Source organism: Boleophthalmus pectinirostris, unplaced genomic scaffold, assembly GCF_026225935.1.
Source record: "Boleophthalmus pectinirostris isolate CB_2022bp ecotype Guang Dong unplaced genomic scaffold, ASM2622593v1 HiC_scaffold_10, whole genome shotgun sequence".
NCBI lineage: Eukaryota > Metazoa > Chordata > Actinopteri > Gobiiformes > Gobiidae > Boleophthalmus > Boleophthalmus pectinirostris.
The window spans coordinates 16,735,522-16,758,393 of record NW_026570971.1 but is presented as its reverse complement, the minus strand read 5'-3'; the positions used below and the strand labels follow the sequence as shown (position 1 = coordinate 16,758,393).

At 41.0% G+C, this 22,872-nt stretch overlaps 1 protein-coding gene across 1 annotated transcript in view; it reads left to right on the top strand.

The window, feature by feature from the left end:
• The window catches only part of arid1b (AT rich interactive domain 1B (SWI1-like)), a 162,882-nt gene that overhangs the window by 128,319 nt on the left and 11,691 nt on the right, over window positions 1-22,872 (top strand). Inside the window, 6 exon segments of the mRNA XM_055161103.1 lie at window positions 3,422-3,598; window positions 8,553-8,844; window positions 10,762-10,890; window positions 16,441-16,553; window positions 18,160-18,251; window positions 22,449-22,646. Coding sequence (XP_055017078.1) covers window positions 3,422-3,598; window positions 8,553-8,844; window positions 10,762-10,890; window positions 16,441-16,553; window positions 18,160-18,251; window positions 22,449-22,646 — 1,001 coding nt within the window.

The following is a 22,872-nucleotide window of genomic DNA, read 5'->3' as shown; positions in this document are numbered from 1 at the left end:
GCAGACTTGTGATATGAGGAGGAGCCTGTGTGAGCGGTGAGTGTTGGAAATACATCGATTTTGAAGCTAGTTTAGGTTTTGTTAGCGATTAGCTGCTGTAGCTCCCACACATAAACAGACTGTTTTCTATTGGTCTATTGTAAAGTGACTACATTGGTCGTATATTTGTTACTGGACAAGCATTGATATGTAAATGAGCTGTGAATAGACGTGTGAATGATCCACATTTATGCATATAATTAATTACCGCGGTGCGCACGTTTTTAAGGCTAAAGGCTAATAGCGATAGTTTACTAGCTAGGAGTTATGGGTCGGTCGCGATCGAAGCGGCTCTTAGTGCCGACTCTTTGAAGCGAACAACAGGAGCCTGCTTCTTATTGGGCCGTGTTTTCTCTTTTTCTCACTTTTTCTCTTCATGCCACATGTAGACCCGTAGTTTGACAGCAGCAGCGGCTGAAAACGAAACTTTCAGAAATCTGCGTGTGCATAGGATAAAAAAAAGTGCATATTTGGCTGCAGGTCAGCATAAAATGAATAAACCAGGACTAAACTTGGGCTTAACTGAAGGAGAGAGATAGAAACCGAGTCCCGACACTCAGTCCTGGTTCAGTTCTGGTTTAGTCCTGCTTGCAATAAAACCATCTCAAGAGTCGCTTGGGAGCCGAAAGAGCCAGTTGCTTTAGTGAGCCGAGCCGGTTCTCCAAAAAAAAAAAAAAAAAAAAAAAACTGGAATACCCATCACTAGCAGTGACAGTAACAGTGGCTAGAATGTGATGCAAAAATGCCATTAGGCCAATCTACTGTCTGTAAATATGATGTAAAGAGTCAAAATAACAATAAATGTTGCCTAAATAAACCCAATTTAGAATCCACTAGAGCCAAACCTAAGTTTTTTAATCAATTCAAGATTTACAGTGAATTTTTACATCACTAAATATATTGGCGATTATATCGGCTATCGGCAGCGCCAACTCCCATTATATCGGTTTCATATCGGTCACAACAAAATCCATATCGGTCGGGCTCTACATGTTATGCTTTTTCTGGTATTTAGTATTCAACTTGGACATTTTGTCCACTGTTAACCCCAATGTTGAGTTTAATACTTTAATACTTTAATACTGAAAACCTGTTTTACCAATTCATAGTGGTAATGTTTTTTGTTAAATTGTTTTCATGAAGAATTTCTGTGTGACAGTTTGAATCCTAAGTGTATGACCCAGAGTCTGGTTTGGAAAAAAATCCAAAGTAAGTACCGAGCAGTGGGCGGGTATAGAGGGCAAGTGGAAACAGCACTGAAGCCTCCAATGTAAGGCAATTCAGAACTACTCAAACCTGCATGAATAACCCCAAATATAAGTAAGAGTTGTGTAACTATGAGGGAACACCCTTGCAAAAAAACATAAAATGTCCCATTCAAGCTGATATTGGGTTTTTGAGGAAAAAGAGCGAGGATCCACCCAGTCAACCTGCTGATAACATGCTTTACCCTTTGCTGTGGTGACTGCCGTGATTGGCCCAGAAAATGATGCCACTTGAGTTTAGTCACAGCTTGTTGACAAAAGCTTCTATCAATAATGGTAGTCACCGTGCCATGCGTGCCAACTGGGGAAATATAAATGACAATCTGTCCACTTCAAATCTAACATCAAAAACAGAAGGTGGGTACGAACAAAAATGCATCCACGCCACCATGCAAAAATAGTTGTTTTTCACGAACAAGGTTATTCCCGAACATTATGGCCTGTAATGCTTGTAAAAGTCTAACCTCGTACACACAGAGCACATATAAGATAGAGCTGAGTGTAGTGGCTGCCCTCCTGAGTGCTTCTCTTCTCTGCTTATCCATAAACAGGCTGAACGTCCCTGCCCCTTCCCTCTCTGTCCCCCTCCATCTCCCCCTCCCCTCCCTCTCTCACACAAATCCTCCGTGCTCCAGTTGTTGAGCCTTCCACAGCAAACCTTTATGTGTGACCATAAGTGTGCTGCGGGAATAAAGCTTGGAGAGAGAAATCCTTGAATGTGTTATTTGCTTTTAGCACTGTCTGCACAATGTTCCTCTCCCCATCCATTTTCCAGGCAATTTAAAGTGCAGTATTACACAGTGTATTTTTTTTCTCCGCTCTCCCAGAATCCCCTTACCCTAATGGAAGCAAAACATTACAATAACGTCGTGGCTCCTTAAACCCGGCACTCGCAGCCTAAGCACTTTCAGACCACGGCCACTCCGTCTCTGCCTCCCACACACACTCCGCCTGATCTTCTGCTGCCTTCGCTTGTCTTATTCACGAAAAACACACTGGGCTTTTATTTTTTATCTCTTCACAACTTGCTCTCAGGGGCAAAAGCGGGCATGTATGTGAAGTCTTGCTCCGGTTTTTAAGTTTTATCTCCCCTCTGCTAGCAAAAACACGGGATTGTACATGCGTCGGCTTGCACTTTCTTAACCACCATCAAAAGTGCATTCAACAATAGCTATCGAAGTTTACACTCATGCGGACCCAATCCATTTAGGGCAGATCTGTAATATCAAATCCGCCTTTCCTCTAGTCTCAACGGCCACTTGGTGACCTTTGCCGGTTTGTGGTGAAAGGAGGTGCTTTTTGAAATGAGATGGACAATTTCAAAGCTTCTAGTCCATGTGAGGATTGCTTTAAAATGTCAATTTGAATGGTGATGTCCAGGTCCAGGCCTGAGAGGCTAAGGCATGTCTATTGAGAGAATGGAGTAGAATAAAATAGCAGTCATGGACAAATTCCCAGGTTATTATGTGGAGAAAGGAGCTTTAAGTTGAGAATTCAAGTATGTCATTCTGCACCCAAATATAAGATATGCATTAAAAGGAGTTAGAGCATATATTTTTTACATTAATATTGTTTCCCAGCCCAAGACATGTTTTATTTTGCCATAATATTCTTGGACATACTGATCAGTCAACAAGCCTCCATACTGATAGCTATTTATTTTAAGTTATTAACATACTACACTGCACTTTTAGCATTATTTTAATTTTGTTTATTTATGCACAACTGAACTGAAAAATATTGAATTTAAAAGCAATATAACAAACATTGCTGTTCTGAAGATAATCAAGATTAGTTCAAAAATATACAAAATATTATAAACCCCTTTGAAGCCTTGACTTTGGCAATGTTTTGTTCATATGTTTTTGTTTTGATGTTCCAAAGGTTCTGCTTACAGGTCAGCTCGTCCTTGTTGGGTGCATCTCCGCGTAACAGAAGCCACGTCCATTGCTAAAGATTAGAGCTGTTTTCCAAAGCAGGGCTCTTTTTACTCAGAGGAAATGAAGGACTATAATCTTAAACATAATCAGAGCAGGCCACACTCAAGATGCCATTCACTGTTTGGTTTTGAAATGCAGCTGGACTAAAGTCTCATGATGAATTTGTGTCTTTTTCAGGGTTCATGTCCAATATGCAGAGAAACCAGAGCGGTTCCCAGTTCGCCTGTCCACAGTCTGGACCCCCGATGTCCCCTCATCCCACACCCGGGGGTCCCATGTATCCAGGGATGGGCCCGTACTCCCAGAGCAATCCTACAGGGCAGTATGGATCTCAAGGAGCACAGTATGGTCCGGGTAAGAGCATAATAGCAAAAGAAAAAATGTGTTTAGAAAAATGTTAATATTGTTTTGATTTTATAATACATAGCTCTGAATGTATTAAGGGCAGAAGAAATGTGTTTGCAATATTTTATTTCTTTTATGGAAGCCCCCCGCTGAATTCTTAAAGCCATTGCTAATTAAGAAAAAAACAAAACAGACAAAAGCACAATGAGTTTGATTAGTAAATATCACATATGCCACACTTTACACAATTATAACCTGTTAAAATACAAATGTGTGCTCTGGGCCCTGGTTCGTGCCTGTGTTACTGTTAAATGTGCTGTCAGGTGGATGTCAGGAGGATAAGAGGGTTACACCAATAACACTGGTCTGTTACAGCAGTGGGCTGACGGACACATTAACAGAATGTTTAGTTTAGTTAGTTGAAAGACTCATAGTATGTATGATTTGTAGTATGACTGTAAAAACACAGAAAAGTTTAAATGTAGAAACAGAATCTAATTAAGTTTTTTGTGGCTCTTATGATGTCTTGGAAGTAATGATGTGTTGTGCAATTTACATCTTTGGACACACACCAGAATAGTTGAGTTTTATTTTAGTATCTGGGTGTTTTCATGTGTCACCTTGATAAACACGCCCATCCGTGCGTGTGTTTACCAAAACTCACATTCATTAATGTTGATTAATAGCCTTAATGCATTTGGTATTTTGTCTCCCCTCTCCGCCCACTCTTATCTCTTAATGTGACTTTGCCTGGGCTGACAGCCCAATAAGCTCTGAAAAAAGGAAATAAAGTACGCACAGAGCAGAGAGAGGCGGGCGAGTCTGGAAGAGGTTTGGGACAGACAATCTCAGGGATGACAACAGAGATGTCCCATCTCAAACAGAAGAGCTACATCCTGACAGCTTCCCTTCTCCACACTATACATAAAGTCTTATACATCTGCATCTGCTCTGCTCTGTCCTGGTCAGGCTTTAGAAAACATAGTAAATGTAGTATGTATGTCAGCAGTACTCTGTGTAACAGTGAACTTCATGTGTTCTTCCTGCATGCATGTAGACTTGCTGCTGGCCAGCTGTTTTGTTACAGAGATAAAACATACATTTGATATTTATCTAACAGAGCTTTCTTTACATTAAAATATTCTGTATATGATATGTTAGTTTGTCAAAGTGCACTTCTTGTTGACTCTAACCAAAACATATTTAGACTCGTCCTCTGAAAGTGTTCTTCATCCAGTGTAGGGTGAACCCAAACACTGAGCCTTATTAGCTTTGTTCAGCACTGGGCTGAGACCAGCAGACAGATATTCTGCCTTGACAGGATAAGGTTTGGAGAGAGTCCTGGGCCGCTCTCTCCCCTCACCCCCCTGGAGGGGTTAAGCACTCTGCTGGTAATGACCATGCTTCAGACAGCACTTTTAAGCCACGCTGCCCTGCTACAGCCATGGTATAATTCGGCCCAAGAAAAGGCTATGAGTCAAGCCAGTGCCTGGGGGAGGGAGAGGGGTTTGGAGGAAGTTTGACTGTGTGGTGCTGGCAGCCCCAAGGCGGCCCCTCTCTGCTGAGGCTCAGACTTCCTGCTGGGAAGGTGCTGAGGTGGCTCACAGAGGATGTACAGGCCTCGGGCAAGAGAAGGCTGCAGAAAACTCTTCATCCAGCCAGACTCGCACAGTGCACAGTAAGAATGAACCGCAAGGAAAAGGTCTAAAGTCTGAAGTTGTAATAGACATAAAAAGTGTCAGAGTGCACTGTATCAAACATGGCTCTGACTTTGCCTCATTTTTGTTGACACATTACTTTTTGTTCTCACTGACACAGGCAACAAAAAACTCCAAATAAAAGTGCTGCTGTTGAGTTCTCTTATTTGTGTTCCAGTGTGCGTGGACAAACACCTCTGCCAGATGAAATGTGCCAGCATGTAATGTGAAGGGTGCAGCTCATACCTCATACCTGTAACAGCTCGAGCCTGTGTGGTTTGCTGAGGAAGCAGGAGTCAGTAATCTGCTCGGTCACACTCCTCTCTCCCGCAGCACTGCTGGGATTAAAGCTGGCACAGGGCACAGCGTCCGGCAGAGGCGTGACAGGGCTGGGAATTTCCATGTAATCATGAACGAAGCAGTGTGCGTTCTCCTTCTCCCCCTGTCCACCGCTCCATAAATACCCCCTCTGCCCAAAGGCACAACAGCAGTGGGCCACAAGGACATGCCAAGAATCACCTTCACTGTCCGTCTTGTCCTTCTACTCTGTCCATTTAATACCTATCAGGAAATAGAACTCATATTACTGAATTGTCACATTATCATGGAGCTTTTCTGCCTCCATGTGTACTGAAGGGCATTCTATTGAGAGACCACTCACGAAGTGATCATTCATGATGTGTCTTGCACAATAACACAACAGCATTACTACAAGTCATATAGCGGGCACCAACATTTCAGATGCATTTATTGTTTGTATATATTTTTGATACATTGTGATACACTTTGAGAGTTGTACCTGCATATACTGTATCTCTCACCCTGTTGCCCATTTCCCTGAACTTGTTTCAAATAAGTTTACATTTACCATATACAAACATAACAGCTACTTGATGGACTGATACTGTTTATCATATAAATATACTGAATAAAGAAGTCAAGTGTTTTGCATTTGACACATTCAAGGCTATAGGTAAATGTACATATTTGGTAAATGATGTACAGAGTTTCCAAAAGAAGTCATTGAAGCAAACACACTGAATTCTACAAACGTATTGCAACCCTTAAAATTTTTTGTTCTCCAGTGTTTTTGTAAAGTACATGCAAAACAATACATGATTTTATTTCCAATCTCTCTGATCTACATTTAAGTAATATGAAGAGCACTCCAAACCATAACACATGAATAAAGCTCCTATCTCCAAACTCCAAGTCACTTTAAAAAGTGGGTTAGTGCGCTATCTGTCCTTGAAAAAGACTTTGGCTGCCATAGCGCCGATCCTTCAGGAAATGAATCATTCTTGTCAGTGTGGAACAAACCTCCCATAGGAAAGCTTAGAATTAACCCAGTCCCTGTGCTACTCTGTCTTGTCTCTGTCAGCCCAGGCAACTCCACACTCAATGGTGCTCCAGCATGACTGATAAACTTACTATAATGACACACTTTTTAACACAGCCTCGGAATTAGTTAACCCTAAAATTCATGACCATGAAAAATATCACCTATCTGCTATTTGGACTCAGGGCATGGTCTTTTAAGAGTTGTTATACTATACTTGTTCTTGAGTTATGTAATTTTGTTACAACACTACCAATATATGTCTTACCTGTTACTTTAAATATTTTTCAGTACATTTATTTTGAATAGTGAGAAGAATTCCATTTAAAATAATAATAATAATACTTTTCCATGTACTTCGTTTTTTCATTTCAAATGTCAGACATCAAAGTAAACATTAATTTAGTTACTTGGTTTATGGAATATTTATATATGCCATCCCTATATTTAAAAATAGTTAGATACAATATTTTTAATGAAAGCCTTTAATTCACAGTACTAGTAATATTCCCCTTTCAGTAACATTTTTGGCTGTTCCACCCATGTCTTCCTTGGGAGAGTGCTATTAACTCCCCTCTAGCGGAGCAGAGGAGGAGTCTGTTCTTGTCTCCCACATTGGCCCCGCAGCAGCTGTCTGCAGAGCACAGGGAGAGGTCAGTGACTGTTCCCAGGACTTTCCAACTGAAACGTGCCTCTGACTGTCTGTCTCTGAAGTACTTTATATGCCTTCTCACAGACCAGATGGACACACATGCTCAGTACACACATGTACGAGGCCCCATGTATCCTCTTGTGTTTGTTAGCCGTCCTCCTTTCTTCCTGAACACTTCCCTATTATAGCCCCAAAACCCTTGACAGGTGTCAGCTGTACTCAGACTCACCAAAGCCTCCCCCAAATAATCCGCTTCCTTTTTTCCCATCTCCCATCATAGATTTCATCACAATTTCTGGACAAATTCAAGCGGAGCTGCTGAGTTGTATGGGAAAGATTTTGATTCAATACAAATCCTATCTCGAGGGTTGAAGGGATAGGGAGTTTATAGCACTTCCTGTTTAGTGGGTTTCTTTGCGCCCGCCCTCCACAACTTTGGGTCTCACAGGCTTATGTCATGTGAAAAGTGTCTTCAGCTGGAGGACACTCAAAAGCCATTTCCATTTGGTGTCGTCTATCCCTCCCCGTGCGGAAGATTGTCATTCAACTTCCTCTCGTCTGGTGCTCGGAAAAAGCCTGCAGGTTTTTAAGAGACTTGATCCCCTTTTCCAGACACATTCTCAGGGGATTAAGCCGCGAGGCCCAACCAAGGCGCCCTTAATCAAATCAAAATAAATAGCCCCCTTCACAATAGAGGATGCCACATTTTCCATTTCCTATTTTGCGTGGATTTGTCCCAGGGAGGAGGATCAGAGTTGCTGCCTAGAGAGTGAATATATTGTCATGCCTTCAATGCGTGTGGGTGTGTGTGGCCTTCCCATGTTACTGTTAAGTGCGGTGAAGTGTACCGGGACGCATGTAGATGTTGCCTTTGACCACATGGCGTTTTCTTTTTGCCGGAGTTGGAGTCACGCAGAGTCAAAATGGAGGGGTTTAAGTGCCCCTTTGGAGAGTTGCTAGCGCCGGAGCTGTGTAGCGCTACAGGGCAGAGAGAAAGCATTTACCGCGGATTAGAGTGGTTGGGCTTAAACTAGCGATTGTTCCCCGGGCCATCGAGGAACCTGTGAAAATGTCATCATAGCTCACCCCGGATAGCCTTTCCCGCCTTCACAAAAGCATCATGGGTGCTTAGATTTTGGGCTTATCTGTTAACTCAATTTTTCTTCAAGGAGACATGTGTCCTAACCATATTTTTACCAGTAGAATCTTTTAAGAGATAATGAATCAGATTTGGTATCAATAACCACACTTTAACTTACTGTCATGTCTTTGCAGGTAACTACCCTCGACCCTCCAACTACACTGGCAGCTACAGTGGTCCCGGGATGACAAACAGCATGGGAATGAACTCCACCAGTCCTATGCAAGGCCAGGGCCCGAGCCAGCCCGGTGCCGTGGGACGCAGCCATGGGCCCGTAAATCACAACCGAGGCTACCCTCCAGTGGCCCCCAGCTCCCCCAGCATGCCCCAGTCCGCCGGGATGGGACCTCCGGCTATGGGCACCGCAAACCGCAAATCCCAAGACTCAGCAACAATGTCTGGGTTGGCCAACTCCACGCACAACAGGTATGCTTTTTCATTGTTAAGGAGGTTATATTGGACATTTACAAGTTCCATGAGCCGAGAGGGACCAGTTTGTCAAAGTTATATTCCAGTGTGAGATAGGACCAACTGTATATCCCAACCACAAGGGGACAGTATACAAAGTAAGTATAGTTTAGTGGATTCTCTGTGTTTACGGGCAAAGTGCAGCTGACTTGTCTCCATATATATCAACATATTTATACATATCAAGCATTTATTACATTTTTTAAAGTTTTTATTGAAAAAAATATAATGAAAAACTTTGCATTTGTACTGTCAGTTAAGTCGCTTTACCACACATTGGCCATGTAACTAGAAGTTTTCATACCATACTGCGTAACATTCCAGCCAAAGCAATAACATCTCCATGGAGACAAAGCAGGTGGCGGACCTTTAAATATATTGAACAGTGAAACCCTGAAGAGGAAGACACTCATTTGACTCCATGTTCAGGGACTATATACGATTGCATGTAAAAGTGTCTTGGTGGTTGTCTTTAGTTGAGCAATTATTAATGTAGCTTCATTAATTTGTAAAACAGAGTGTCCTAGCTCAGTGTTTTGTGTAGTTTTCTGCAGGGAGATGAGCAGAGGAGCATCACAAAGGCCTGCTGTCATCTCCTCAGATCTATGGCCAAGACTGGTCCTCTTGGGTTGTACACTTTTATAATCCATTTACAGAAGTATCTCTGCGTTCACACATCTCATAAAGCCCCTGACAGTTTGATTGCTCGTGCTATACGCCATGTGCCAGTTGTTGCAGAATAAAAGATATGAGCTTGTATGAAGTCTCTATAAATGGAAAACTACACTATCCAAACATAAAACCATGTGTAAGATTGAACTGTATATGATTTCACTGATCTAAAGTCTCGACTTCATATTGTTTTGCTTGTTTATTGAGTGTTGTGAAATGTTATCATATGAAACCATATAATTTACATCTAATTATTAAAGGTGCACTATGTAACCTTTATTATTCATGCCTTTTTGCTATCACACTAAGCCTATCATGATAATTACTATATTGACTTTTTTGAGGGTAAACATACACTACCAGTCAAAAGTTTTAGAACACCCTCATTTTTCCAGTTATTTATCGCAATCAAGTCCAATGAAGAGCTTGAAATGGTACAAAGGTAAGAACTGAACAGACAGAGGTTGAAAAGAAGATAAAAGATAAAACACAAGTCCAAGCTCTGCCAAAATTACCTCAGGAAAAAAGAACAAGATGGTCAGCTTGAAAACATGGAGTATCCAGCACAGTCTCCAGACTTAAACCCCATCGAGCTGGTTTTCGACGAGCTGGACAGAAGAGTGAAAGTCAAGCAACCAACAAGTGCCACACATTTATGAGAACTTCTGCAACAGACTTGAGAAGAACTTTCTGAAGAATATTTGATTTCTATTGTAGAAAGAACATGCCACGAGTGTGTTCAGCTATTATATCTGCCATAGATGGACACTTTCATGAATCAAAAGATTAGAATATGTTTCGGTCAACAGTAAACCGTAAAAAATTGAAAAAGTGTGGTGTTCTAAAACTTTTGACCAGAAGTGTGTATCGTATGGACTTTTTCTTTGTACTTGTGGGGAACTTTTGTTATTTTTCTGTTCTGTGATTAGATTTGAGCTGTAGAGGGTTGAATAAGTAACTTCTATGACTCATTATAGATACAAACTAAGTTCTAAAGTTTTTCATTCTGCTATTTCTTTATTGCTGTTCAATGTTTTTTAACCATATTGTACATTTAGGACAATGCTACTTAAGGGTTACTGTGTCAGTGGCATGAATTTGTCATTATTATTGTTTATTGTCTGTTTTCTTCAGCAATTTCAAAATTTCCTATATCACACGTTACCGGTATATTAAACCCAGTATTTGCTTTGTTTTGCTTAGGCTTTCCCAGACGCAACCCACCATCCACTGGCCTCCCTCTTGCACCCCTCCCTCACCTCCTCCTCCTCGTCCCAACCACCACCACCACAGCCATCACCATCCCCTCCTACCCCCCTCACAGCTCAAGTGGTACGTCTCCATCTCTTCCCAAACTCTATGTACTTTGCCAGCGACTGTTATTCCTCATGATCTCTCTGTGTGAAAGCGAAACCATGGGTGTCATCATTATTATTACGACTCTAAGTATCACCACCATCAACCCCGTCTTTTAGTCATTCAAATGTGCCAACAAATGACATGAGACCAGCCATGTTGTGTACCAGGGGACTGTCTATGATTAACTATGTGTATCGGGGGGGTTAATTCTGTTGTTACATGCACAAGCTATAATGCAAATTCTGGTTGTCAATAAGAAGTGGTAGAAGACATGATCCCCACTGCTGGGTCCAATCAGAGCGCTTGTCAGTCTAGCACAAGGGGGCACTATCAGGGAAATAGCATTTGTTTACAAGATTACATTTTTATTTTGTTGTGTTTTTTTCTTTTTCATTTTACTGTGGAGACAATTTAATACTTCACTTTTCAATACGGCACAGTGGCAAAGCTTGTAGCATCACACCAAGCAGGCCATTTGTTTAAATCTTGTGTATGACACATCTCTGTTGAGTTTATAGATTGTAGATGCTTAAAAAACACCTCAAATCTGCACTAGTTTCCAGAGGTATTAATTTATAAATAAATAAATTGCACATTTCCTGAATAGTTTGCAAACATTTAAGAATCTACCATTCCTTTTTGTTGAAAATGACACTATTATATAAAGAGAGTGTTCTTTTTGGTGATTTCAAAATTGGTATAGACTACTATGCATCTTTCTTAGTTTCTCTGGTGGGTCAAATACAGAGAACAATTACTTTTTGTACATTTTGGGGCCTTTTAACTGTGTTTTCTGATACAATGCAGTTACAAGTCATTGCAACTCCCCTTCTGTTTTGATGTTCACAAAAGAATGATGAAACAATCTGCCAACATGGGTCTTTAATTCTTTTCTTTCCTCATAATGTTGTGATTTTGTCAATAACTTAACATTTTAATGGGGTGCTAAAGCGACCATTTTTGCTACTGTTGCCACCATGTGCGCTGTCGTTTAGTCTCCCCCTTTCATCCACAGCCATCCCTCCTCCCCCTCCTCCCACCACCTTATTTCACTCTTTTTACCAACTCTCTCCCCACTGCACAGCGCTCCCCAGTCTCTGCCTCTGTGCGCGCCTCTGTTATCCTTACCCAGACCGTTTTATCTGCCGTAGTCTTTCTTCCTCCCAATTTGCTTTTTTGTTCTACGCCGACTCCAGCTACAGCCTTGTTATGTTTTCCTCCCTCAGATCCCCCCTTTAGAACATCTGAGGGAGATCAGGGGAAAATTGGCCTCCGAAAACCTGCAGTTTAAAGTCTATCTCTCGCTCGGCTGCAACATTGTGAAAGATCCAGGGTTGGTTCCTCCCCAGTTTGTCTCAGAAACAAGTTGTTAGTTGCAGCGCGTCTAGTTGAGAACTTTGATGCGTCCGTCCATAGTAAAGGCTGCAGCCAGCACTCGGCCTGACCTTCCTAATCAGAACCAGTCAGTTGTTCTATGTCTGTTTCTTAAATGTCCTGTTGTTAACCACCACAATCCAACAGTTCTTCTTTATGTTGGTCTTGGACTTCATACCCACTTTAGCATACTGCTTCTTCCACAGTGGCACACAGTAAAATCTACTGAAAACAGAATAGTCTCTCAACATGTTCCATGGGTACAGGCCAAAAGTGAAGACGGACTTAAAATGTATGTGCAGTGAGTTAACCATTTTTAAGAGATAATGATTTTTAAAAGTACTAATAATCAGCTTGTTTGTAGAATCTTGATTTTATAAGTGCATCCTGGCCGTTCTAAACATCCAATCCTTTGCAGAGAAAGTTGAGATGAGTTGTGTCTCCCTGTGTGTTCGAGTCTGTCAGAGCGAGCCTGATAAATCACTGATGTTGTGCTGAAGAACATGGGTGATGGCAGCGCTGTCAGGGCGGAGGAGGTGGAAGTCTGTTTGGGATAAAGGTGCAGTTTTTTTCTCCTTGGCAGATTGATGCTGGGGAAATTTTGGAAAACAGAGCGAACACAAAGTATTAAAAGGTATAAGCTTTTCTTGGCAGCCGCTTCTGAGAACAGAATTGGCTTTTCAAATGACTTTCTAGCGCTGCCGGCGACACTCTACAAAAAGTTCCTGGAGCTATAGGAACAGGCTCTGTCAAAAAATAAGCACTTAGTAGAAGAAGAGCAAAGCTCAGGAAAAAAGAGGCGTAAATCAAAGGAAATTGAAGGGAGAAAAATGTTGGAAGCTACGAGAGGAGAGTGCTCCCAGGCAAATCCTCGCCAAATAATTCATTTCTGACCTCCTTAGTAAGTAAATTTGCTAAATAAATAAGAGCAGCGCTTGAATGTCAAGAACGGGGGATGCTGCCTGTGGCGCTTTGTCGCTGGCAGTCTTGGCAGAGCTGTGCTGCGCTCGGCTTTCATTAGATGGGCTAAATAAATGGCTTCTCCTCCATCCATCCTGAGCTGTTTGATGTTTGGGAAGGATGAAGGGGGAGTAGCGTTCTCTGGATTTAATATGTTAAAAGCTGTCCTTCTATTTTTTGTACTGGGTTATTCTGGTGCCCTCAGTGTGTGTATGTGTGCACAGAGTTGAGTCAGGAGTTTGAAGGAGCGATGTGCCCGCGCTGCCCTGAGAACAGATTGGCTCCATATATAATTCATGGCCTCCAGCCGATTCCCTCCATCCTTCCATCCAGCTCTCTGCCTCTTTCTTCCACGGCGCACAAAGGCGAGGGATCGATAGGGACAGCCGCTCAGCCGTCACACACTCCGCTGCTGTCTGCTCCAGTTAGCAGCGCTGGGAGCCATCACTGCGGCCTGTCAACACAAATGAAGGACAAAGCCACTGCCACTCGGAGAGAGACGCTGTCAGCTGGTTGGCTGGCACCTCGTAACCATGGCATCCCCTTGGCAACGGCGCCCACTCCGTCATGAGCACAAGGACACGCTCAAACACACGGACCCTCACGCACACACACTGTGCTGTGGAAGTGCCCTTCACCCACCAAGGATCAGCATTATACACAAACCAATATGTGTGAACAGAAATGTGCTTGTTTTTAAAACTTATAAAAACTACAACTTTTTTGAGCTCCAAAGTACATTTCAAGTATCTAAACTAGTTATCCTCCATTCAGCTTACTATGTGGGTGTCTTTGTTCATGGAAATCATTTACAAAATTCAGTCTTTACATACACATTGATTATATAGTATAACTGTATGTATTTTATTGCTGTAACTACAAAACTATGTATTCTTACATTCCTATCTGTGCACCACAGAGTTTCTCCCCGGTAAATTAGGTTTTCTGGACTTTTGAGGACAGCTCTTGTACAGCTCAAACTTTTTGCTCAAACTCTGAATGTGTGGAGTGGAGTTTGTCTCCTCAGGCCTCTCCTGGACTACAAACTGAGAACGCACTGGTGTGATGGACTTAGATAGATGTTTTCCATGTTTCTGTGTAAGCGTGTGGTTCCCCTGGCTCAGTCTCATGGAACAGCGATTACCTCCAGCTCTGGGCCCCTGAGCTCCAAACATGCCCCCCATCGGGGCACCAGGGACATGCTCACAGCTCTCAAACTTGTTTCAGCCTTCATCTCTCTCTCTCTCTCTCTCTCTCTCTCTCTCTCTCTCTCTCTCTCTCTCTCTCTCTCTCTCTCTCTCTCTCTCTCTCTCTCTCTCTCTCTCTCTCCCTCTCTCTCTCTCTCTCCATCACTTTCTCTCTCTCTCTCTCTCTCTCTCTCTCTCTCTCTCTCTCTCTCTCTCTCAGCAACAGGATGCTTTTTCCAGCACAAAGGTGCCCAAGAGCAAGATGAATGTGCTGTTCCATTTTTCCCCGATAGCAGCACATGCATATATTAAGTGTGATTAAACGCTGTGCGGTGCCTCCATCAAGTGCTTTCTAATGGGCTTTTTTATGACATGAATTAGTCATAATGGGAGAGCGCCACAGTTGAAAACTCCAACCACTGTGGCTGTTGTTGATTTGGATGTTTCTCATTCACATGAGAGCTTGTGCTTACATTGCTTTAGGTGGGAGGGGGCGTTTACAGTGTGGAGACACCCGGTCCACTGCCAAACTGGCAAACTACTTACACTTTTGTGCTAGATTAAATATTGGAGAGAGAAAGGTGCCATGATCAAAAGGTTTATGTAACTTACAAAGAGGTTTTTACGTAGGCAGCCTCAGCACATTCTATATGACAGTGTATGGAGACAGGGCCAGATAAGCGTGGATTTGGTGAGCTCTTGTTTGTTCGTCATGGAGCTCCCTGTGCACCTCAACCCCCATAGAGGGATTACACATGTATCATCAGCCGTGCTCTATGACTAATTACATCTGTGAGATGAGATTATGGGGAGGTTTACCAAGCCGATCCCTCCTCTTAGGCTATGTGTAGTGCTTCCAACATGAGGCATTACAGTCTGTGTGACAGAGAGAGATGCCAGTTAGAAGACTTTTCGAATGGTATAAATCTGTAAAGCATCTTTTAGAATGCATAAATCTAAAAGTGCACTATGTAATTTTTATTGCATTAAAAACAGTTTGTATTTATTCAGTTACATTATTGCTAAAAAATACCTTAAACATGTATTCTTACTGTGAGTGGGGTCGCCTCTCCACAGATCTAACCTGGCCCAAGTGGTCTTGCTTTTCTCCTTTGAGTAGATTTCAGTAGTTAAATTTCATGCTCTGTAACAGTTCAGGCAAAGCAATAACATATCCATGTAGAAGAGCATGTGTCGGACTCCACCAGAAAAGTTACGCAGTGCACCTTGAAGTGGTCTTCTGTGCCAAAACATCCTCCTTGAAGAATATTGTACTGTTATCTTTGCACTTTCTGACTTTTAAATGGACTCTTTGACCATCTTCATGTTTCTCCTTTAATTTATCTCATCTTACATTTGCAGCCCTCCCTATCTCCTCTCGCCGTGCACCTCCGCTCGTCTTCTGTGGTCATTGTGGAGATAATCTGTAGTGACCAGGAGATAGACCAAATTGTTCTAAACATGGTGTTCCTTTTCAGCCTCCGTGTCCCTGCTCCGTCTGCACTGGTCCACACTGATAGAAGGCGAAGGGGCGGCGGGCATTAGGCAGGCTGCAGATAAGCCCCTTTGAAGGCCGTGTGATGAGCGGGCTTTAAAGGCAGGGCTGCTCAGGGAGGAAGATGGAGCAGGATTGATTTCTGCTGTCACCATGGCAACAAATAACATGATCCTCTCCAAAAGCACACCTTAATTAGTTAAATGAGGACTTGTGGGAGCAGGAGGGAGGGATGGAGAGAGGGAGATTGAGAAGAGCAGAAAAACATGAGCTTGCTTTCAGTTTGAAGAGCTGTTTGTTTGATGGCAGATTTGTGGCTTGTCTGGTCTTTTACTCAGAGTTACACATATACACAGTGATCTGATTTAGTCTTGAAGTATTGCTCCGACAGAATCCACATACAATCTTTGTTGAATTTTATGACTGTGGTGCTGAACAGTGTTTTTGACAACTCATCTTGTTCAAACACACCCCTGATGGTGTTGCTTCTTTCTCTGTGTATTACAGGCCCGGCAACTGCCAAGGTCCTGCTATGAGCCAGTCAAACAGCCAGTCAGCAGTCAACAACAGCTCTGCTATGGGAAACGCACAAAGTCCAGCCTACAACATGCAACCCACAGGTGAACTTATTAACATTTGGTTATTATAGTCAGTCTGAGTAAGGAAATAGTTTAGCCAGAGGTGGCGCTACCATTAGGCAAAAGTGGGCGACTGCCTTGGACCCCCAAACCTGGAGGAGCCCCCAACCAATTGCCCTCAGTGCCCCTAATGGCTGAGGCCTCAGATCAATTTAATTTTCTCTCTCAATATGACAGTTAAATGAGTAGTTTACTTTTAAACAACAAATTTAAGGGGAAAAAATCATATGTAATGTATGTAAACAAAATAATTGTACTAGCAAAAAATACAACTACTTTCAGGTTTAGTTATTTAGTGGGCTACTTAACTAATAAGACAAGTTTCCATAAATAGAATTGTGCATGTCTCAAGAACAATGGGGAAAAACAAAACAAAACAAAAAAGGTGCATTATACTGAGGGCCTCTAACTCAAATTTGCCTAGGGCCCCCAAATTCCTAACTCCGTCACTGAGTTTAGCTATCCACCACCCATACTGTTGCTGTGTTCTTGTGCAAGACACATCAACATAGCCTAATTAGGTCACAATAGCTGGATGGGTATGTCAGGAAGGGCATCTTGCATATAGTTTCATAATGACAGTTCCTGATATAGGAGCAAAAAATGTTAAACAACAAAACTGTATCAGTCCAAGAAACAAAACATACTCCATCAGAATTTGTTTTCTTTTTTTGCTGCTGTTTTTTTAGATTCAGATTTACAGTGATCATACAGTATATAACTGCATTTATTCACACTGAGATACATGAGCATAGAAGTACAGAAGGAATATGGAAAAGCAAGTAGTGAAAGAGTAAAAGATCAACAAATCAGTTGTCAGTGTCTCCCCTCTACCTTCGCAAAGCCCCCCACAGTGTCAGAACTATAACTGCTGGTTCCTTTTATAGATTCTTTTTCTACCTAGTTCTTCACCTGCTGCATTGTTACTAAACACACTGCGAATGAAAGGCAGCTTTTATCCAACACCAAATATCAAAACTGTGTGACATTTGGAAAACTTCAAAGGAATTAGACCACCAAGGTTCCTCAAAATTCATCTGCTTTGCCCCTGGGCACAGTAAAAAGCCATTGGTTTTCCCAGCGCAGCGCCACACACAAGGGAGAATAGAGAGCAGCCTTCATCCAAGGACCTCTTCTTTCTGTTTGGGGAAATATGCAGCTGCCACCATTAAACCCAGTCTTAAAGATGTTAGCTCTTTTTCAATTAGGAATAACCTGAAAGTATCCAAGTGTCTTTGAGAAAAAACAGAAATTTTTTTTTCAAATGCGTTCTGTTTTGAATACACTAGAATACGCACATTCTTCCACACTAGCAAGGTTAAAGAAAGCATGTGTGACCTCAGTCCTTATCTGATTCTCTTTCACTATTTCTGCTTTTTAGAAATTCTCTTTATAGTCCATGGCAAGAGAGAAACCTTAAGAGCATACTAAAAAGACAATCATACACGCTGATTCGATAGATATTGTCTCATGTGTGTAATAGTTTATACAATGTTCATGTTGAAAGCCAACTATGCCAACAGAATTCTTTTCATCAAAATACATACATTTCAATTACAAATGTGTTTTATTATTTATGTTTTTGAAGGAGGCATGACTGACGAGGTGATGAGCCCAGACGGGAAAGCCAAATCAGATGTAAAGGAAGACGGCTCAGCTAATGATCCCCACAAACCAAAGGTAACATAATATACTTATTTTGGATTATACAATTAGAAGTAGAATTCTCCTCACAAATAATACACCCGTAATCACTTTTATAGTTGCTTTATGATTGTTTCGTCAATTATTTGTACTTTTTATTTTACTAATGAAGCAAACCCGACCCGTTCTACATGAGGCCTCTCCACAGTGTGCCCTATCCACTGTTCTCTCACTGTACTTAATGATTTGTTTAACATTTAGTATTTCTAATGTTTTCTGCACTTTCATTTTGCCTCTAGCTCTCATCACATGGTGGGCTTTTGGCAGGCACGTTGCAGCCCATGTATTTGTATATTATGCACACTGCCCTTTCCATTGACTCACACACATGGCTATAATAAGCTTTTAATCATAACTTCAAACAGTATCAGTGTCAAGACTAGCAGTTAATAGTCAGGCTTTATGAGAAAAGATACGTCTGAAAAACTCCTGAATTAATTCCAAATGAATTTAAAATTACAGTCTATAATTTGTCTATGATTAATATTTAGGGATTTAATGATATCCAAATCTTACAGTTCAATGTTATCATGATATGCATCTCACGGTACGATATTTATTGCAATATTTTGAAGAAGCTAATATAATTGTAGATGGAACACTTTTGACTTTTAAAATACCTTGACAAGATTTTGGTGGATGGATTATTTCCATCATAATCCCAAGAATTCAAGTAAAAAACATCTTTCTTCATGTTGTCTACACTGAAATGAATCATAGGATATGTAGTTTCCAATGTTCATAAGCTGTTGCTACTATAAAACAATGCATTTAAGCAAAAAATATTGTAATTTGATTTATTATTATTATTATTATTATTTATTATTGTGAGACTTTTGACAATACGATATCATAATATTTCAGTTATTCTTACATCCCTAATAATAATTTTGATTAAGAAATTTGCTTTTATGCTAGACTAGTGCCTTAAGTGTTCCACAGTATGCCATTTAAATTGTTTATCTCTATGGAGACAAGTAGATGACACGACCAGACCAGACCAAGTTACATGTCAGATCTAAGAAGAGGCATACCGATTCACAATGGGTTCTTCAGGGTATTTTTTTTAGCAATTTGCACATATGAAATTGAATAAATGCAATGTAGATAAATGTAACTTTGTATTGTGGACCATACAGTGTGGCAAAAAGGATTTAGTCAGACACCAGTTGTGCAAGTTCTCCCAATTAAAAAGATGAGAGAGGTCTGTAATTTTCTTCATAGGTACACCTCAACTACGAGAGACAAAATGAGGGGGAAAAAATCCAGAAAATCACATTGTCTTGAGTTTTAAAGAATTTATTTGCAAAATTATGATGGAAAATAAGTATTTGGTCGATGAAAAACAGTTCATCTCAATACTTTGTTATATACCCTTTGTTGGCAATGACAGAGGTCAACAGTTTTCTTTAAGTCTTCACAAGGTTTTCACTGTTGCTGGTATGTTGGCCCATTCCTCCATGCAGATCATGGCCTGTCTCATCTTTTTTAAGTGGGAGAACTTGCACAATTGGTTGCTGACTAAATACTTTTTTTGCTCCACTGGCTGTACTTTCTCTTTCTTTCTCATTCTTTATTCTTTATTTGTCAGAGACCATGTACAAATTCACGAATCTTACAAAAGAACACCAGAAAAGTAACACAGTGCACCTTTAAAATGGCAGTTGTGAGGAATCAGTGCTATCAGTGCTCTTTAAAAATGTATATAAATGAGAGCAGAGCGTATATAGATAACTTTTTGATTGGTCAATGTTTCATCATACCAGAGAATTCAGACTCTCTCCAATAGTAAATGAAACAAAACAAGCTCCAGGTATGTTTTTGAAGAGGGAATATTTTTACAACATGGCAGAAAGCTCAAAAAGCAGCTCTAATGATTTGTTTAACATTTAGTGCTCCCGATGTTTTCCCCTTGTCTTTTTGCCCCTAGCACTCTTCTCTGCTTCATGTTTTGGCAAGCACGCTACATCCGCAGCCCATGCATACTCCAGCCTCTCCACTGACTCACACACCTAGCTTTCTTAAACTTCCCTGATGCCTCTAGTCCACATAGAAGTCCCAATACACAATGCTGACTTCTCATTTTGCCCTATTATTACTGCTGCAACACAACTCTATGGTCTTTGCTCCAACCCACCTACCCCCTTCGCACACCCCCTTGTTTTTGCGCTTAACAACTCCGCTCCCACACACATACACGCACACTCCATCACATCCTCTGCAAATCCCTGTCTTTTCTTTTGCTGATTACTGTACTAGGGCCTTTTGAATTATTTAAGGCAGCCCGCGCAGCCAGAAAGACCCCCAATGCTCCCGAAAGAGATGATCTGTCTGCCGAGAGAGGAAGAGGAGGCAGAGAGAGAGAGTTAGAAAGGGGAGAGAGAAAGATAAGGTTTTGCTGACATGGGCATTCCACACACCAGACCAGAAGCACTTGTCAAGCTGTTGTTCCCTTTTCACAGAAGCTCACGCACACACACACACACACACACAGAGAGAGAGAAACACACTTGCACACTAGTGGAAGCTAACATGAAGTGATTTTCTCATAGTCTGTTAGCCAGCGTGCGCTCAGGAGATGTAGAATGCAAGCTAATGCATAATGATCTGCCTGCATTTGAATTCTCAGCTCAACAACAAACACTGAAAATGAAGACACATAAATGCTGATTCTGTGCAAACTGTAGAACAAGTTGGATTTGGATAAATAATCCAGTTTGAACATTTTCTTATCAATACAGACTTAGCGTTTGGAATTATTCTGGCCAAATATTTAAAATAATGTGAAATGTTCTTTAGCATAACATCAGCGGGTAGGTTCAAAAGCCGATAACTATCCAATAATAATACAATAACCTAATAATTAGATCATAAATCATAATAATAATAAATTTATATACAACTACAAGCTTTAAATGTACAATCAAATTCCTGTTTTACCTCATGAAACTTTTTAAGACTAGCCCTCTAATATATTATACAAAGTATACATGTTTTATCTGTAGCACTTTAGAATTTTTGCACAATAAATAGTTTTATACTATGTATCTTTCTATGTGTTGGTTGTTGGGAATTGCGCTATTTATATCTTGTCTTATATCTTATCTTAAATAGCTTGTAACTAAAATCTATTCAGCCTACATGTCAAATCATGCACCAGGGGACTGTGAGCCAGCCCACTGTGAACATGTGACCTGCACCTACGACTCTGAATCTGCACTGTGATAGCCATCTTGAGTTTGCCCTGATGAAGGCCAAAGAGCCAAAACAAGTTAGCGTGATTTTAACTTTATCTGTCTTGTGCTATTAAAGGCTTTTCGTTATTTTGTACTTTTTGAGTGCCTCAGTTTTTTCAACTTTGTATTTGAGACTGGTCCCTACACTCAAGAGCAACGGAAGGATAATTCTGTACAATTTCTGTATATCCAAGTAGCACCCCTGCCCCCTCAAGTTTTGCAGAATAATCTATTTTATTTATACTGTATAGCACATAGGGACGGAACAATAACCGAAATATCATGATATTGTATCATCAAAAGTCTCACAATAATATCGTGGGCTGTCACAATATATCAAATCACAAGTTCCTTTGCTTAAATGCATGGTTTTATAGTAACAACAACTACATATCCCATGATTGATTTCAGTGCAAAGAACATGAAGAAATATGTTTTTACTTGAATTCTTGGGGTTATGACAGAAATAATTCACACCAAAATGTTGTCAAGGTATTTTAAAAGCAAAAAAGCATCCTATCTACAATTATATCAGCCTCTCCAAAATATCGCAATAAATATCGTACCATGAGATGCATGTCGTGATAATATCATACCGAGAGATTTGGATATCGTTACGTCCCTAATAGCTTATTCCTAAACAATCAAAGATGCTGTACAAAGAATACGATTTACACAAATAAATAAAAATAAAGATGTTGCAAAATAAATGTGATTGTCAAAAACACAAGGTGAGTATTTTTTGTCTTAACACATACATTTGTCAAAACCTGCACAGATTACAGACTACACATCAGATGTAACTGTTAAAATGACATCTCAATATTCTGATAACTCCAAAAATCTGATAATGAATTTGTAGTGTGCATATAAGCATAGCCATGTCCGCCCTATCATAATACTGGTTTTGGCTTACACTTTCCTTCCTGTTCTGCAGCTCCAGGACGGTTACAGCAGCACTAACAGCAGTAGTGGAGGCGCCCAGCAGTGTGTGTCCCAGCCCGCTACACCAGGGGGCGCTCTTCCTGTGTCTTCTCCGCTGTCTCCCAGCCCTGCCAGCCTGTCCTCCTACCACGGGGATGACAGTGACAGTATCAGCAGCCCACCATGGCCACTCAAGACCCCCTCCAGCCCTGTAAGAACCAGAAGCCTTACACTACTATACATGCACACTAATACTACTATAAGGTGTGTGAAATGGATTTAACTTTGGGCAGTGAGTGTCTTGAAAAGCTGTATAAAAATGTGAAACTTCTCCCCCTGTGCAAAAAGCTCTTTTAGCTCGGCCATTCAACCAAAGGCTTTCCTTAGAATGTGTAAATAGAGGATGAAATATTAAAGATCCCCAAAGGCAACGCGGT